The sequence below is a fragment of the Brassica napus genome, chromosome A7 (assembly GCF_020379485.1).
Source record: "Brassica napus cultivar Da-Ae chromosome A7, Da-Ae, whole genome shotgun sequence".
In the NCBI taxonomy this organism is placed as follows: domain Eukaryota; kingdom Viridiplantae; phylum Streptophyta; class Magnoliopsida; order Brassicales; family Brassicaceae; genus Brassica; species Brassica napus.
Window position 1 is genome coordinate 420,123 of NC_063440.1, and position 19,943 is coordinate 440,065.

Consider the following 19,943-nt stretch of genomic DNA (forward strand, 5'->3'; position numbering starts at 1 on the left):
TTTCAACTAAATCATAAAGTAGTATATATAAAATAAAACACAACAAATTATAGTTTTGGATGTAGAAGGTTTTTAAGTCCGGTACAAATCGGTTCTTATCGGATCGGGACGGCTCTTTTCGGGTCTGGATCTATTCTTTTATGTTCCGGATCTTTCGGGTAAAAGTATTTTGGACCCAAAAGGTACTTATAAAATTTTGGTTCGGTTTCGAGTCGGGTATTTTTGGATCGTTTCTGGTTCAGATTTTCGGGTAGAACTTAGACCATCTCCAATGTATTTTGCTATTTTCACCTCTAAAATAGAGGAACTCTATAATAGAGATGAGATATTTTCCAATGTATTTCTCTAAAATAGCAATCTCTAAATGTAGAGTAAAAAATAGAGGAATGCTATTTCTTCCTCTATAAATAGAGAAAAAATAAATATCTCTATTATAGAGAAAGAAATAGAGGTGAGTTGGAGCAATTTCACCTCTAAATGCTATTATAGAAGTGGAAATATCTATGGGTTGGAGATGGTCTTGACATGCCCAGACCCTAATAAACATAATGATAATACAGCTACTAATAGTGGCATATCAGTGTAAATAATAAAAAGAAGAAGGGGCAAGTTCCCAAATGGGTAAGCCAACCATACGGTTTCGTTTTTATGGTCCTCAAATCAAATGACTACTTGTTAAGTCTTAACTAGAGTCACCTTTACTCTTCCTCTCTCTCTCTTTCTTTCTTTGTAAAAATAATTAAGCCGCACTTCTCCTCTAAATCTCTTCCTCGGTTCTCTCTCTCTCTACACTTACCACGTTCCACACGCGCACACGCACGCTCTCTCTTTCTCCGTTCATCGAATCCCTCCGTCAATTAGGTGTGTGTTGATTGGGGAATAAGCAGATCTGAAGGGAGGAGAGGCAGATCGGGAGTGGTTAGGTCATCATGGAGGAAGCTCTCGAAATGGCGCGAGCCAAGGACACCAAGGAGCGCATGGCGGCTGTGGAGCGTCTCCACCAGCTTCTCGAAGCTTCTAGGAAGAGCCTGAGTCCGTCGGAAGTGACGTCACTTGTTGATTCCTGTTTGGATCTCCTCAAGGACAGCAATTTCAGAGTCTCTCAAGGTGCGCTTCAGGCGCTCGCTTCCGCCGCCGTGCTCGCCGGCGAGCATCTGAAGCTTCACTTGAACGCGCTTGTACCCGCCGTAGTGGAGCGGCTTGGAGACAGCAAGCAACCGGTTAGGGATGCGGCGAGGCGTTTGTTGACAACTCTCATGGAGGTCAAAAATAGTTTTATTTCTCTCTTTCTCCTTTGCCATTGACAAGTGTGATGTAACAGTTTCTTTCTTTTCTTTGTTTGGTAGGTTTCATCTCCGACGATTATAGTGGAAAGAGCAGGTTCGTATGGTTGGCTGCATAAGAGTTGGAGAGTTAGGGAAGAGTTCGCGCGTACTGTCACTTCTGCCATTGGTCTCTTTGCATCTACTGAGCTCCCTCTTCAGCGTGTTATTCTTGCTCCGGTATAAAGGAGCCAGCATTGTTTTTGCTTGTATTGATTGGCTATTATTGTCAATTCTAATTCAGATAGTTTTTTTCTTATTGAACAGATACTTCAGATGTTAAATGATCCGAATCAAGCAGTCAGGGAAGCTGCAATTCTCTGCATTGAGGTAAAGTTTTTAACTTGTTTGAGTATCGAATTTCATCAATTTAGTTTGTGGACATCTCTGTCTCAGATGCTTTGTCTCGTTTTGGCCTTTAATATCATTCTTCTGCTTTCTCTCAGGAGATGTACATGCAGGGTGGGAATCAATTTCGGGAAGAGCTTCAGCGCCACCATCTTCCATCATATATGGTAAATCTCAGATTCAGAGCCTGCACATTGCATATCAATATACTTTGATGAGGAATACTAGAATTGCAGTTTGCTAAAACTTCTTCCCTTTTTTGAATCAGGTGAAGGATATTAATGCTAGACTGGAACGTATTGAGCCACAGCAGCGTTCTACAGATAGCCGTAGTAGCCACCATGCTGCTGTTAATGAAGTTAAGGCTTCAAGTGTCAATCCCAAGAAGAGCAGTCCAAAGGCAAAGATTTCCACAAGAGAGAACTCGTTATTTGGAGGTTAAGATCTTTAACTCAAGGATTAAAGTCTAAAAATTGGCCTTCTTTTACTTTGTCTGATTTGTTTTGTATCTGTGCATTTCAGGAGATCCTGACATCACTGAAAAACCCATCGAGCCAATCAATGTGTACTCAGAGAAGGAGCTGATACGAGAATTTGAGAAAATTGCTTCAACACTTGTCCCAGAGAAAGACTGGTCAATGCGTATTTCAGCTATGCGGAGGGTTGAAGGACTTGTTGCGGGAGGTACTTAATCAACTTTTTTTATACTTAATCCTTCACATGTTCTGTTAGTCAGTGGAGGAATTTTCCTGTGTCACATCTCATGAATTTTTTCTCTGTTGAAGGTGCGACTGATTACTCTTGTTTTCGAGGTCTCCTGAAGCAACTTATTGGTCCCTTAAGTACACAGTTATCTGACCGAAGGTCTACCATTGTTAAGCAGGTTTGATAAATTGTCGATTTGATATTTTATTATTAAGATTCAGAGTGCGTTGTGATTCTTCTTTCCTATGGAGACAAATTGATTAGTTGGCATGTCGTGAGGAGTGCTATTTTCATTAGTTTATGGGAACTCATTTCTTTTCTGTGGCCGGTGCCATCTTTGTATAGTTTTTATTCATTTTTGCAAGAATAATACAGTTTGCTAAGTTCAGTAGATTAAGACGGCCTTATATTATATAGTTTTGTTTTTCTATCATTGCGTTTCCTTCATATGCTGTTTCTCGTGTACATAGGCTTGCCATCTCTTGTGTCTCTTATCAAAAGAGCTACTGGGCGATTTTGAATCATGCGCTGAGATTTTTATTCCAGTAAGCTGAAACCCTTTTAATCTACTGTTATGACATTAAATGCATAGACATTCACGTTAATATTGTTATATGGTAACCAGGTGCTTTTCAAGCTGGTTGTGATCACTGTGCTTGTTATCGCCGAATCTGCGGATAACTGCATAAAAACGGTAAATAATTAGCTATTCTGATCTTGTCTTCTAGAAGATTTGTCTGCTCTTCTAATTGTTGCGCTAACACATATGCTTTCTTGCTATTCCAGATGCTGCGTAACTGCAAAGCTGCTCGTGTACTTCCTCGCATAGCTGAGGCAGCAAAACATGACCGTAATGCAGTTTTGCGAGCAAGGTATGCTACGGCCTTCGTATCAATCATAAGATTTTTGATTTCATGGAAGCTGATCCCAGTTTTTTATACAGGTGTTGTGAATATGCACTGTTAACACTCGAACATTGGCCTGATGCTCCAGAAATTCAGCGGTCAGTTGATTTATACGAGGATCTGATTAGATGCTGTGTTGCAGATGCTATGAGTGAGGTAGGTCCCTTGTTTCATCTGTGTGGGAGGGCAGTCATTAGGATACAATGCAACTTGGATATACATTTGCATTAGTAGTATTAAATGATTTGAATTTCTTGTACTGCCCATCTATTATTCTCCCATGTAAAGGTGGTATTTTTTGAATAACAGGTACGGGCAACGGCTAGAATGTGCTACAGACTTTTTGCAAAAACTTGGCCGGATCGTTCTCGTCGTTTATTTTCCTCCTTTGACCCTGTCATTCAAAGGGTAAGGCTTCTCATCTCTATATTTCTGCTTATTAGCATTGATGAGACTTAGTAATGCATTCCATATGTTTTCAGCTAATAAATGAAGAAGAAGGTGGAAGTCATAGGAGACATGCCTCACCTTCTGTCCGTGAGAGACACTCCCAGCCTTCATTTTCTCAGACGTCTGCTCCATCTAATTTACCTGGCTATGGGACATCAGCCATAGTCGCTATGGATAGAAGTTCAAATTTATCCTCAGGAGGATCTCTTTCTTCTGGGCTACTCTTATCCCAGTCAAAGGATCTCAATAAAGGTTCTGAACGTAGTCTAGAAAGCGTGTTACAATCAAGCAAGCAGAAGGTCAGTGCAATTGAAAGTATGCTCCGAGGACTGCATGTATCGGATAGACAGAATCCAGCAGCTCTTCGTTCCAGTAGTTTGGATCTAGGTATTGAGCTTCTTTCCTTGTGAGAGTACATCTTGTTTTCGAAACGTTCTCAGACACGAGCGAAAACATTCTAGCGCAGCTAAATTTTCTTTTTATCCCCTAGTGCAGGAGTTGACCCTCCATCGTCTCGTGATCCTCCATTCCGTGCTTCCGTTCCAGCATCCAATACTCTCACAAATAAAACAACTGCTGAATCAATGCCTAGTATTAACAGAGTCAGTAATCGCAGTGGTGGCCTTGGTTTGTCAGATATCATCACCCAGATACAAGCTTCAAAGGACTCAGGAAGACAATCACACCGTAGCAATTTGTTGTCCGAGTCTCATCCTAGCTTTTCATCCTTGACAGCTAAAAGGGTCTCAGAGAGAAACGAGAGAAGTTCTTTTGAGGACAACAACGATGCCAGGCGGTTTATGGTGGGTCATTTAGACAGACAGCAGATGGATAACGCTTATAGAGATTCAACATTCAGGGATTCAAACGCTAGTCATGTTCCCAATTTCCAGAGGCCACTTTTGAGGAAAAATGTTGGGGGAAGATTGTCGGCAGGCAGGACGAGGAGTTTTGATGATAGCCAACTCCAAGTTGGTGACATGTCAAATTATGTTGATGGTCCAGCGTCTCTGAACGAGGCCCTTAACGATGGACTGAATTCAAGTTCTGATTGGTGTGCCAGAGTTGCAGCATTTAATTTTCTCCAAACTTTACTGCAACAAGGCGCGAAAGGTGCTCAAGAGGTGATCCAGAATTTTGAGAAAGTAATGAAACTATTTCTCCGGCATTTGGATGATCCTCACCACAAGGTTGCACAAGCAGCACTGTCGACACTCGCGGATCTTATACCATCTTGCCGAAAGCCTTTTGAGAGCTACATGGAACGAGTCTTACCCCATGTGTTTTCAAGGCTAATCGATCCTAAAGAGGTAGTTAGACAACCTTGCTCGTCTACCCTGGATATTGTCAGCAAAACCTATAGCGTAGATTCGCTTTTACCTGCGTTGCTTCGTTCACTGGATGAGCAGAGATCACCGAAGGCTAAATTAGCCGTGATCGAATTTGCCATCAACTCCTTCAACAGGTACGCTGGCAACCCTGAAATTTCGGGTAATAGTGGCATCCTGAAGCTTTGGCTGGCAAAGTTGACACCATTAACCCGCGACAAGAATACCAAGTTAAAAGAAGCTTCCATCACTTGTATCATATCTGTTTACAATCACTATGATTCTGCTGGACTTCTAAATTACATTCTTAGTTTGTCGGTTGAGGAGCAAAACTCCTTGAGAAGATCCCTCAAACAGTATACTCCCCGCATCGAGGTGGACCTATTAAATTATATGCAGAGTAAGAAGGAGAAACTGAGAGTAAAGTCTTATGACCCATCTGATGCCATTGGAACATCATCTGAAGAAGGATATCCAGGTGCTTCCAAGAAGAACATATTCCTTGGCAGGTACTCTGGGGGTTCCGTCGACAGTGATAGTGGTAGGAAGTGGAGTTCTTCCCAGGAGCCAACAACGGTCACTGGCGGTGGTGTTGGTCAAAGTGTTTACAGTGGAACTCAGGAAAAGCTGTATCACAACTTCAGAAGCGGGATAAGTTCTGCTAGTGATGGGTTGAACCAAAAGGATTCTGATTACACGTTTACTTCAGCTGGTCATAATTTGATATCAAGAACTAGCCCTAATGGAAGCTCAGACAAGGTTGAAAACTTTGATAGCGTATCTCCACCACATTTAGAGAAAAATGGTCTGGATATGACAAATGCTGATTCCTTGGAAGATAGACATGAAAATGAGGCTTCTCGCGAATTAGATTTGAGTCAGTACATGCTCTCATCTATTAAGGTTAGCCCAACACCGGAATCTGGACCTAGCATTCCTCAGATTCTACATATGGTAAGTAACTGTTGTCGCATCTGCTAAAAGTCAGTTATCATTTTCTCTTCTGATACTTTAAAGCATGTCTGATGATTATGCTTATACAGATCAATGCGAGTGATGGAAGCCCTTCTTCGAGCAAGATATCTGGACTCCAGCAACTAATTGAAGCCTCTGTAGCTAACGAGGAATCAGTTTGGACCAAGGTATATCTAATGAACCCTAGTACCACTCGTCGGAGTATTGGTCCTGACGTTTATAACTTATAGAGAACAATTCTTTTGAAAAAACGTAGTTACCGAATATGTCTTAATTTACTACATGAAATTACTAGGCTAAACAAGATTAGGTAAGACACGAAAAATGTGGGTTCATAAACTTAGCTGGTGGGGGTCTTAACCTAAGATTAGAAACTTGGATTTTTATTGCCATGTGGTAGCAGCTGTATTTAACTATTTGAGGTTTTGTTCGTTGATTCTTATTCGTCTTGTAGGTCAGAGTCAGAAGCGTCTTTTGTTCAAAATGACTTTACCATATTCATTTACTTATCAGTCCTAATGGAAATTCTCCTTTTTTTTTGTATATTCACAGTACTTCAATCAAATATTGACGGTAGTTCTTGAAGTGGTCGATGACGAAGATTTGTCAGTCAGAGAAGTTGCTCTTTCCCTGATATCTGAAATGCTAAAGAGCCAGGTTTGTTACTTTTCTCATTAATCAATCGTCTCTAACACGGATAATGGTGTTGGGTTTCCAGTTGTGTGAAATCATGAATACCTTTTCTTACTTGTATATATCTCACTTGATAACTTCAGAAAGATGCCATGGAAGATTCGGTTGAGATAGTGATTGAGAAGCTGCTTCATGTCTCGAAGGACTCTATTCCAAAAGTAACATATTACATGCTCAAACCTTATTCATGTGCATTCCACCCCATTCTTATCCTCGTATGTGATAATATCCTTTCAGGTTTCCAGTGAAGCTGAGCAATGTTTGACCACAGTTTTATCCCAATACGATCCTTTCAGATGCTTAAGTGTATGTAGCTAAGAGATACCTTCTTCTCACAGTAATCTTATTTTGGTTTTGTACTTCATCTAAGTGATGTCTTTGTTTCAGGTTATTGTGCCACAATTGGTAACAGAAGATGAGAAAACTCTCGTCGCTTGCATCAATTGCTTAACTAAGGTAACATTTCTGTCAGAGGTTGTTAATACAAAGTTGCATATATTCAGTCATTAGATACTCACTGAAACAGAGACATTACTTTCTTGTGTACACAGCTTGTGGGTAGGCTCTCGCAAGAGGAATTAATGGATCAATTGTCTTCTTTTTTGCCTGCGGTTTTTGAAGCATTTGGGAACCAAAGCGCAGATGTCCGAAAGGTAAAAATCAAATCGGGAATTTAAAGAAAGCTTCAAAGAAACTTTTTGACTTTGCGACCAGTAACTTATTCTCGTGTGTTTTTTTGGTGGTGTTGTTGTTGCAGACAGTGGTGTTCTGTCTAGTAGACATATATATAATGCTTGGGAAAGCATTCTTGCCGTATTTGGAAGGTCTAAACAGTACACAGGTTCGCCTAGTGACCATCTACGCAAACAGGATCTCACAGGCTAGAACCGGTGCCCCTATCGACCCAGACACCTAACGAGCCACTTTGTGCTCCTGGTTCATTGGGTTTTCCCCTAGTGTCTTGAGGAGGGGCGGGTTAATATTCATTAATATTGTTCATTTGTATATGGGTTATATGCGCGCGTCTTGTGTTTCTTGTGATTCTTTTGGTGTAATTTTGCAAGTTGTGGCTTTTCTTCTATTCATTTTGTTACAGTGTGTGAGATCTATTTTGCTTTGTCTTTTTGTTTTTGGGCGAATCAACAAAAAATTTACATCTAACTTCCTTTTGAATACCTTTGGTTTCTGATGATTAAATCACTTTAATTAGTGATTATATTCTTATTATATTGAACTGAATTAAATATACATATGGAAAACTGAATTGTGAATATCTGTATGGAAATTATATCATCTAATTATTCGACCAGAAGCAAAATCGTTAAGGTTATTAACCCCGGAACGTTAAGGTTAGTAACCCCGGATTCCTACGGCTGCGGTGTCGTTAAGTGCTAGTCCGTTCCGTAAGGTATCTAGATACCTGGATCATCAGGATCCCTACGGTGGCGATGTTATTAGGTGCTAGTCGTGTTCCGTAAGGTGTCAGGTATCCTGAATCATCCGGAAAAAAAATCGTTAAGGTTAAACAGATAAATTGTTGGTACGCATCCTCTAGTACTGCGGTTTCGGTTTAGGATAGGAACTGAATTTCCTTCCGGTTTGTAGTTCTTCCTTTGCTTCTATCCGGTTGGTACTTCTGAATCAAAACGGTAAGCAATTCGAATGATTCTAAATTGAAATAGTCTTAGTCTTAAGCAAAACAATATGACATACTTTTCAACCATGTAATCTGTTAATAATAGGAATCCAAATGTTTAAAAATGTATCTTCTCATCATAAAGATTGTATTGATTTTTAAGAAGTTAATAAAATGTTTAATGATGTTTTTTTCATCTTTAAAATTGCATTGGTTTTTCAGAGATTGACAAAATGCCTAATGTGATGTATCCTTTTTTCTTAAAATACATAGATTTTACAGTTAACTTTTGTGTAAAATGTGTATTTTCATTCTAAATATTGCATAAATTTTTAAAGGATTGTCAAAATGTCTAAAGATGTGTTTTTTTCCTAGAAATTGCATAGGTTTTTAAAGAGTTGTTCTTTCGTTCGTTTTATATCTATTTTCAATAATTTTAAAAAGAATCTTAAAAATTGTCTTAAAAAATTAAGGTAATTCAATTTTTTGGGTAATTTAATTAGTTTTATCATATTATATATTTATGAAATTAAATATCTCATTTTTATATTTTACTTTTGTGGTTTATAATATCATGGTTTGGTGCGAATCTTTTGTTCTGTCTCATATTCGTTTATTCGTTTCAAATAAAATGCCATACCAATTTAGATAGTATTATATATTTTACTTTTTAATGAGAAAGTATTATTTATTAATATATAAGAATTAACAAAATGTAACTTTTTTTTCCAACAAAAGACAAAACTAGATTAGGTAGATTCCTGAGCCGAGAGCCATCTCGAAAGAACTGAATCAACATAAACCATAGCAGAAGGCTGAGTCCTATCACTTCGTGCTGGTTTATCCGCCATTGTGTTTTGTGCCCTTGGAATGTGTTGAATAGTGAAGGTGGGGAAGTATTCCTTACATCATAAACACTCTTCCATGTGTGTAGTGAACGCCGGCCATTTTGTTGGTGTAGACACCATCTTCACCAATTGTGAGCAGTCTGTTGCAAACACCACCTCTGAGATATGTAGGGTCTTCATGCACTCCATCGCGCATATGAAAGCTTCACATTCTGCATATAAATGTGATAGACTCCTGCAGATAGACATTGCACCCATCATAGTATCAGTGGATTGTTCGTTTTTGTGAAACCATTCTTGTCCTGTGAAAGAATCTTGTTCCTTCCATGCACCATCAATATAACACTGATTTACCCCCTGTAAGATAGAACTCCCAACAAATGGAGAACCCCTGTTTGTAACCTCTTTAGTCTGGGCTTCAACCCATAAGGCACCTTCAATCTCCGCAGTACGAATAAATTGAAGAGGACTTCCAATTTATTATTAAAAAATTTAGCATTGCGATTTTTCCAAATATACCACAATATTCATGGGAAATAACTTAAATCTGGTTCTTTTGGTATCCGCCAAAATAGATAATTCATATTGGTAAAAAAAGATTGGGTAGGAAAAATCCCTGGATATGAAGGAATGTTAGATAAAGCCAATGTTTGCAGCGCAATAGGGCATTCAAAAAGCACATGATTAACATATTCTTCTTCTGCACCAAATATGTGGCATTGCAAATCACACTTAATCCCACGAGAGTGGAGGTTCTTTGTAACCGATAAGCTACCAGAGATTATTTGCCACACAAAATGTTTTAATTTGGCGAACAGTTAAGTTTCCACGAGTGAGCTAACAAAGGTTTAATATTGGGGCCCATATCACTGTGTTGAGATCCTAAATCAGGATATAATTTCTCAGTTCGATATCCTGATTTAACAATATACCTGCCGTGATCCGTAAACAGCCATTCATATAAGTCTTGCTTTGGATTTCAGCTAATGGCTAAACTCCGTATAATACTCACATGTGAACATATGCATTGAGTAAATCGAGGTTCCAAAAAGATCAAGTGGATTAATTAAATCCTCCACCTTAGGTAATGGATTCAAATATTGATTTTGAAATTTTTGGGTTGCTGACCTCGGGCATTGAGCAGGGATTTAGGGATCATTCTATACTGAAATGTTTGAACATGTTCTCACTCTTTTGATTAGCCATTTATTAACCAGAGATCTAGTTGAAGTAATACTTCTCCACTCATAAGGAAGGGGAGAATATGAACGTATTGGATCCATTGGATCTGATTTCCTATAATATCTCCCTTTAAAAACCTTTGCGAAAAGGAATTCAGGTTTATCAATTAACCTCCATAACTGTTTTGCTAATAAAGTTGTGTTGAAGTTCTGAATATCTCTAAAGCCAATGCCACCTTCTTTCTTATCTTTGCACATCTTGTCCCAAGAAAAACAATGCATCCCTTTTTTTATTTCCACTGCCACTCCACCAAAAGTGAATAACCACATTCGTTAATTTCTTGGTAACCGTTTTAGGTAAACGGAAACAAGACATCACATGAGTTGGCATGGGTGATGCCACTGATTTAATTACAACTTCCTTGTTTCCTTTTGTAATAAACCTTATTGTCCAATTATTGACCTTATTGTTTACTCTTTCGTGAAGAAAACCAAAAATTTGGGTATTTGATCCTCCCAGACTCTCGGGGATCCCTAAGTAAGTCCCCATACAACCTATTGTAGTAATAACCAAAACCTGTTGGATTTCCAATCGTACTGGATCTGGAACCTTATGTCCAAACTGAAGTGATGATTTTGCAAAATTTATTTTCTGCCCTTACGCTCTTTCATATTCTTTCAAAATCTGTAATATAACCCCACATTCTTGCCTATTGGCTTTGCAAAAAAATAGACTATCGTCTGAGAATAGTAAGTGCGAAATTGTCGGACTACCACGCACAATTTTTAAACCTGTTAGTAGCTTTTCTTCTTTCCTCTTTTTGATATTTGAAATTAGTGCCACAAAATGAATAAATAAGGTGATCCGCGATCACCTTACCGTAAGCTTCTGTTTGGGACAATATGTCCTTTTGGCTGACCATTAATTAAAACTTTATATTGTACTGAGGAAACGCAAGCCATAATTCTAGCTACCCATCGTTGTGCAAAGCCCAGTTTTAGTAGCATCGCCTCAATAAAAGGTCATTCAACCCGATCATAGGCCTTACTCATATCCGTCTTTATAGCCACAAATTTTTCCTTACATGAATTATTTGTTCTTAACCCATGAAACATTTCATGTGCAATCAGTATATTATCCGAGATCAATCTCCCAGACACAAAAGCTGATTGCGTTTCTGAGATTAGATTTGGTAATAATCCTTTCAGACGTTGGCAAATTACCTTTGAAATAATTTTATAGCCCATGTTACTAATAGGCCTTAGTTCCGTCATTCGATTCGGCCTCACTGTCATTAGACTAACAAAATGTAACTAATAAAAATGTTTTTATATATACACAAAGAGTATTAAAGTGCAATTTTTAAATTTTGTAAAGGCTTCTTCTAAAATGTATTGTAAATGTGCATTCCAAAAATAACTACCTAAATATTAAAAGTTGTGACTATTCAAAGAGAACCTTGCCAAAAAAAAACAAATAGTCATTAATTGTAGAAGTATCATTGTATAAGTATTGTTCTTTTTTCTAAGACATACTAATTCTTTTTGCATTTATACATTTTAAATCAACATTTTCAATATAATTTTTACGACAAATAAATGTTTAATATAAAATATTTATCTATTAGTTATTAAATTTAATTATAATCGATAACTGTTATTAAAATGTTATAAATAGTATTCAACTATAAATATAAGAAATAAATTTAGAAGTTAGAGTATTGATTTTTATTGAACAAAACCATTTTAGAAATGTTGATTTATTATGTGAAATAGAGAGAAGCTGATATATATGTTAAAGAGTATATAGTAGAGTGTTAAAAATGAAAACCATAATACAGGGTTTACAATGATATTGTTGAAAACAAAAGTGCTGAATAAGTTTTGATTGTGGTGTGAATTCAATAGTATTTAGTTTATTTAATATGTTGAACCGTAAAGAGGGAGACAAAATTGAAATTCATGCCATATGGTGTGTTGTCATTGGACGTGATATTTAATTATTTAATCTAAATTAATTAGAACATACATTGTATTTAATAGAAATTTATTCATCATTTTATTTTGTAAATGAAGATTTTTTTTTATACACAAATAGTTTTACTATAATTTTACTACAATTTTTTAATATTTAATTACTTTAATTAATTTCAGCTGATGATTATTGTTATTATGTAATCACAAAACAGACAAGAACATACACATAATAATAAAATTATTGACAGTATGATTTTAATTTTATTAAACAATAATATTATAGAATGTAAAAATAAAATTAGTATTTAATTATCAAGTGTAAGAGAAAGAATATGATGTAATATGTTAAAAATGTAATATGTTGAAAACAATCTTAGCAAAAAAAATATGTTGAAAACAAGAACTATTGTACATAACCTAAAAGATCAAAATAAATTTTATGTGCATAAACGCAAAATATAGGTAAAAGATGTTTTCAGTGATTTCATCGACGAGAAGTCAATGTAGTAATATTGTTTTTCAAGACATACCTAAAAAGTTATATGTCCTATCTTTCAATCAGCCAATGCCTTATCACATATATCACTCCACTCCATAATGAAAAAATATATCATAGAATATTATATGATACAAAGGCATTATTGGAAAAAAATTGCTAATAAAATATGTGGTTCAAGCAAAACCGACATATGTGATGTCGTGTTTCCTGCTTTTATATGATATTATTGGAAAATATTAAATGAAATTGATAAAGTATACTTTTAATTTTTAAGTATAATAGAATGTAAAAATAAAATGAATGTTTAGTTAGCAAGTGTAAGAAAAAAATATGTTGTGATATGTTAAAAAAGTAATGTTCTTGTGATGGGAGGTCAGAGTAGTGAATTAGTGATAATATTCTTTTTTTCTCAAGACATACGAAAAAACTTATGGATAGAATGGATAATTTCTTTGTTAAAATGATTTTCAAAGAAATACAAAAGACATAATGATAGCAATGTCATATTATCATATGCTTTACTCAACCGATTATTTATCACAAATATCACTCCACTGATCAACAGTTAAGAATAGATCATAGAAACACTTCGTAGTTAATAACTACAAAAAATTGTAATATTCTATTTTTTATATTTAATTATTACTTTACAGTATTAAATCTTACTTTACAGTATTAAATCTTATACAACTATTTGTTTATTTATTGAAAATAATATTTTATTTTTATCATTATTTCTATTATAACATCTTCCATATATTGTTAATTCTTAAATGTTTTTGTTTATTGGTTTCGAAAAACCATCATTTCTTAGAATTTCAAAAAGGTTAATACGACCTACATCTTCAACAAACACACACAATTTAATTTGTTTATTTAAGTTTCTATTATTTATTTATATATATATATACCTATAGTATGCTTAACAGACATGTATATATATAGATATATCATGTTTAAGTTTTTGGATATTTAAATTATAAATATGTTATTAACATTTTTATATCATGTTGTAGTATTTGTAGTCATATTTTACTACAGATAGTAACATTTCATTTATGAATGTTTCATTTTAATACTTTTATCAAATATTTTTTATAATTTTTTATTAATATATTTAAATTTAATTTTGAAGTCCAGATGTGATATACAAACATTGTTCATATTAAGCTTTGAATGAAAAAAAATAAAAATGCAGATTAAATGCAGTACATTTATGATGCAGATTGAACTGCATTTATTTTCCCTTAAATATTTGAAGCAAAAAATAAAATAAAATTATAAAATAATTAATGATCTAGATTCAGATTAATGTTAGTGCAATTTTTTAATCTGCAGAGGAAAACATAGATGCTGAAACCATGCTAAAGACCAATCACATGCATGCAGATTTGATTTTGTTCTCTCCCTCTTTATTAATTGTTTTCAATTACGTAACTATTTGAACAAAACATTACTTAATTATTAATTAATTCATTCACTAAGCACATCTACTTTAAAAATATAGTTTAATATTTTATTATATTTTCTATTTTTATAAAATAATTTATTTACTTATTTATTAATAAAATAGTACATAAATATTTGTGGTTTTACATATATATTATTTCTTGTATCATCTAAAATATATAACTTTAGTTATTTTATTTATATTGTTGATAGTAACTAACAATACAATAATTAATACTTGTTTACATAAAAGTAGTTGTTATATCACGATATTTTAAATTATTTTAATGAATTCATGCAAGCTATTTGATTATTCATATTTTAGTTGAATCTATTTATAAATTTTAAATGTTATTTTACAATCACTTTATATTTTTGTAGAATAAAGTATATCATATATATATGTATATATATTACTCTTTCATATATATTTTCCGTTCATATATATTATAACATTTTTTGTCAACATACAACACATGAATGGATTTTATATTTTTCTTAGTTATTTTTAAAATTTTCAGATTAGTTTATATATCTGCAATCATCAAAATGAATTTTCAAAATGTTTCATGAATTATGAACATTTAATATGTTACAACTAAGTTGGATTTGTGTATAATATGATTAAATAAAAAGTTATATGTTTCCAACAAATATATTATAACATATGTATGTATTTTCTACATATTTGTTAATTTTTTAGATATGATATGTATATTTAAAAAAAGAGTGGTAACAGCGAAAATGAGACTACATAATTTTATTAGAATTTTAAAATTTTCTGAAGAAGATTTGCTGATACAATGACACATACAAAAATTGGAAATGTTATTTTTATGGTTGAACAAAATGATATGAAAACACACAGAAATGGAACAAGAAAATCGTGTGGTAAACATTAGGAATTATTGCAAATACATTATGGACAAAAAAAATATGCTCCACTTTTTTTTTCAATTTCATTGTATGTTCTAATTATATTTTATTTTCATATTGATTTTTTCTTGTATTTATTAAAAATGTAAAAATATTATTACCAAGTTTTATGTTTTTGACAGAAATACATGAATTAACACGAAGCGGAGAAAAAAAAAACTAAACACAGATTCAATGAAGTTATGAAAGGCAAGACAAACACAACTACTAGCACCGCAGTCTGCTCGACCAATCCGCACCAACAGCTTGCCGCAAAAAGATCAACCAAGTTCAACCGAGTGTCGGAACCCGGTAATTTTGGCCTCCCCGATGAATCCGCTCTTAAAGATAATGGCACACCTGAGAACAGCTCGGCGAGAGCTTCAAAGCACCAGCCTACATGAACAAACAGCAACAGCAGCGATCTTACCTACCCTCAACAACGAAACCGAGCATTTATTAAGCCCAGACACAACCTGTACAGGATGCCGATCCGAGCAAAAAGAGCTGCAACCTTCGTACTCCATCCTGCACACAATTGCCACGCGCACCACTGCATGAAGCTCAAACAAACCCGTGAGGTGCTGGGATGTGAGCGAAGGCCGAACGCTAGACGTAGCGGTCAAAGACACGAGAAACACCACACGCCCGAAGCTGTCGGTAACTGATAAGCTAAAATTGGTGATGTTAGAGCCATCACTTGCCAACGCAATGACATAAATAAGATCAAGGGCACAATTACAATCGATACGCTTCCAACTTCGACAGAACATAACAACTGCCGACTTTGGAGAGAAACCAACTCAGGATATCGAAGCATGAACTGCGAATTTGAGGTTCACAGTGAGGAGGCATAGCAAGCGGCCACTGAAGCGGCATATACGACCACTCTTTAAACCGCACGCTAGACCTTACGCGAGTGGGCCACTGAGCCCGAGCACCAACCACCTGCGAGCTCCAACCCACAACCAACTTCCATGGTAATAAGATCCACCAGCACACACCGAGCCAAGAGGGAGAGACCTCGAGCTCGATGAACCAACAAGAGCCGAGAATCGCCATCCCTAGCCGAATGCCTCCCAAGGCCAGAGCAGCGAACTGCCGACAACCCGGAGGAGCCACTCCGTCCCTCCCACTCACAGACAGAGAGAAGCCAGACGAGATCTAAACTTTGAAATCGATCTCGAAACACAACCCAAAAAAGCCGACTGCAACTAACACCACCCGCTCGCCCTCCTCGCCGAAGCCCCAGAGAAACGGAGAGACTACCGGAGACGAAGCACCTCCGCAGCGGACCCCGGCGCCAAACCGCAGCCCACGACGCCGCACATATCGAAGGGGAGACAGACAGGTGAAGCAGCAGCAAAGCGAGAAACCTAACCTAGAAGCAGAGCCCCCGGGTACGACGGAAGCAAACAAGCACAAGTCAACGACTCTCAAGAGAAAAGGTGGAGAGAGAAGAGAGAAGAGAGAGGAGAGAGAGTCAACTTAACAATTTATTTTGAACTTTTGGTCAAATAAGCTAATTGGATAAATTAGTTTAACCATTTAGATTTACATTTATTTTTCATAATTTACTTGATCATATGCTTTGATATGCATTTGATTTAGTTGATATGCATTTTCTGTTTGATTTGCTTCTTCTTTTTTTATCTGGTATTGGAAGCCTTAGAGTCCTCGGATTCTGATTCTGTAACTCTCCTCCTTTTCTGTTTGTCCCAACACCTTCACTGAATGTCAGTCAATTTCCAACGGTTGTGTGACTGTGTCACAGACTCACAGTGAACTGAGCTTTTTGAAAACTTATTGGGCTTCTTGTGATGGGGAGGATTTCAGATCCAACACCAACATTTGATAATATAAATGAATTAAATTAAATTATAAACTTTTGTTGAGTAGAATATTATTTTTAATATTTACAATTGTTTAGTAATTTATGTCTTTCGTGGAGGACATAGCACGACGAGACAGCAGACACCTTGCCTTCCCAGAGATATTCTTCTTTTTCAATCATCGACTTCCAATAATTATATATTTGCAAACACATCGACCTTTTTATTCTTTCCAATTTTCTCATAATTTTATTGGTTCTTTTTCTTTTATGCTTTCCATAATGTGTTTTTCGTGATATATATGTTTGATATTTTATACAAACTTGTTATTTCTCCGCTTTTTTGTTCACATTATTTCTCTCTGCTTATTTATTAATAATACTTGTTAAATCCCTATTATCGGTATAAATACAATAGAATGGTGTTAGAAAATTTTAAACATATAAAATATAGTTTGTTGGCAGAGAAGAAGGTGTGGGCACAGGATTCCCCAACCACCGCCGAAATAATTTGCAATTTTCCTAAATAAGAAAAATATAAAGTCAGATCCACAACATATATGAATTTAATAATTATAATAATATTCGGGTCCACCTTATCTTATACGAATACTATATTCGTATTATTTGGTTTTTTAGTTATGATAAAATAGCCATGTCGCTATCAAACATCACTTTCTTCACCATTTTTATTTGTGAGTCTGTGACATCCATTTTCGTCATCATTTTTAATTATATATTTTTCTTCTCAATCATTTCTAGCTGTTATTTAATTCAACATTACTAGTCTATGTGAATTTCAAACGCAAAATGTAAACTTTAATTTAGATGATAAACAGAAAGTGTGTAAAATTTTGAAGACGTGTTTGATTAAGTGATTGATTAAATAATTAATGACAAGGTAGATTCACTAGTTATATTAGTATTTGATTAATGAATAAGCTAGATTCATTAATTATATAAGGGATAAGCTAGATTCGTTTTTAATTATATTAAGTATTTGATTCGGACTTGGAGAGTGTTGCAACTACATAAAAATAATAATTAAATGACCTTACGGACATGCAACCTGTTAAAGTACTATTAGTGCGTGATTACCTGAAAAGATTGTCTTATACATATGATTAAGTTTTGTTTCCTTAAACCCAACACGCTAATTCAATATTTATAACTAACAATACCAACTAATTTATAGTTAATCCGATAAATATATCAAATCTATTCCAACTTTTATATTCTAAATCTACTAAAGCTTGTAAATAGTCTTAAGATTAGCAATAATTTTTATTTTATTTTAAGATTAACATTCTAAATATTTCTGTCGGGATATCATACTATTACCTAAACGTTACTCCCTCCGTTTTTTTATATATGACGTTTTAGAGGAATTTTTTTGTTCCAAATTATTTGACGTTTTCAATTTTCTATGTAAAATTTATTACTAACTAATGCTAGATGACCAATGATATTATAGTTTCTATTTTATTATTGGTTAAATTGTGGTTAGTTAAATAATTAATGATATTTTTGTTTAAAAATTAAATGTTTCTTAATCTATGTGTACAATCCTAAAGCGTCGTATATAAAAAAACGGAGGGAGTAGTTCTCAAATCCTAACTCCTCCACAAACCATAACTTAATATTTCTAACAAAAATCACAAATCAATATTTTAATAAGAAATCACAATTTAATATAAAAAGTTGCATAGTGGCATCCAGGTTATAAAATCGCTATGTAGTCTAGAAGACCAGATAATATCATTAGCAATTTAGCATTATGTTTCAAATGACCAGACTTCGAGCCTGAACTCTTTTTTTTCTCATTTAAATTTCATTAAAATTCAAAGTAATACTTAATAAAATATCAAATATTTTTGAAGTGTATGTTTACAATTTTCATAATTTATGACACGCAAACATCTAAAAAGACCTATTGAAAATCTACCCATAATGAGTCTGTAGCAAAAATGAAAAGCTTATAACTTATGACACACAAACATCTAAAAGACCAATTGAAAATCTACAAACTTGTTATTTCTCTGCTTATTTATTTATTTTATTTTTTTGTAACTGATTCTCTGCTTATTTATTGTAAAGTTATTTTTCAATATTGCATTGTAGTTCTACTCACTCAATCTGAATGTATTGGATCTACTGTGATTGTGCCACATTGTAATATCATCATACATAAATACTTGAATTAATGAAAGCTAAAGAAAAAGCAAGACTGTCTTACAGCAATAGCATATTCACATTTGTGATAAATCGTTGAGGTTTCCAATAGAGACCTGACTTAATGACTGAATATTGTCCCGGCCGCCACAGTGAGTCCATGTTTGGTCCTCTGTTTTCTTGCTTCCCTACATGTATTATCTAGTTTGTACGCATTAATTTTTTTTATGTGTACTTGTGATAATACCATATCTATACCATCACTAAACACATATTCAATATCAATGGTAAAATGCATACATTCGTTTGTTAGATATATAATGCCAGCAAAGAAAAAGGAGATATGATTCATATGAACTTGATGTTTAGATGATTAACTTGAATTCTTATTTTTAGTTTAAGATCGAATCAAATAATTATAGTTGAGGGTGGTCTTTGAGCGGAGTTGAGTATGCTGTTACGAGAGAAAGCAACTTGTTCAGGCGGACATTTGAACCTGTCTTTTGTTAGCATTGTGTGCCTCGTGTTATGGTTTTTTCGAGTTTCTCCATTGTACGTTTGTTTCGGTTCAACCTATCATCTGACTTGTCAAGAATTTTATCGTTACTTTTTGTCATGTTCGCTCCAAAACAGAACGGTTCCAAGTTCGATTACTTTTAATTCCATGTTTTTTACCTTTTTCCGTGGAATCAAGTCTAGAGTCTCATAA

The 19,943-nt window shown here is 34.8% G+C and overlaps 1 protein-coding gene across 1 annotated transcript; it reads left to right on the forward strand.

Moving 5' to 3' along the window:
- The first annotated feature begins 677 nt into the window (after positions 1–677).
- Positions 678–7,901, forward strand: LOC111212370 (CLIP-associated protein). Its single transcript, XM_048737124.1, has 21 exons — positions 678–1,262; positions 1,347–1,502; positions 1,590–1,652; positions 1,769–1,837; positions 1,939–2,107; positions 2,193–2,354; positions 2,456–2,553; positions 2,846–2,920; positions 3,001–3,069; positions 3,162–3,247; positions 3,319–3,436; positions 3,590–3,688; positions 3,763–4,117; positions 4,226–6,012; positions 6,102–6,200; positions 6,586–6,690; positions 6,810–6,884; positions 6,964–7,032; positions 7,114–7,182; positions 7,278–7,379; positions 7,484–7,901. The coding sequence occupies exons 1-21, from the start codon at positions 930–932 to the stop codon at positions 7,640–7,642; spliced, it is 4,317 nt and encodes a 1,438-aa protein (XP_048593081.1). The 5' UTR covers positions 678–929; the 3' UTR covers positions 7,643–7,901.
- The last annotated feature ends 12,042 nt before the right edge of the window (positions 7,902–19,943 follow it).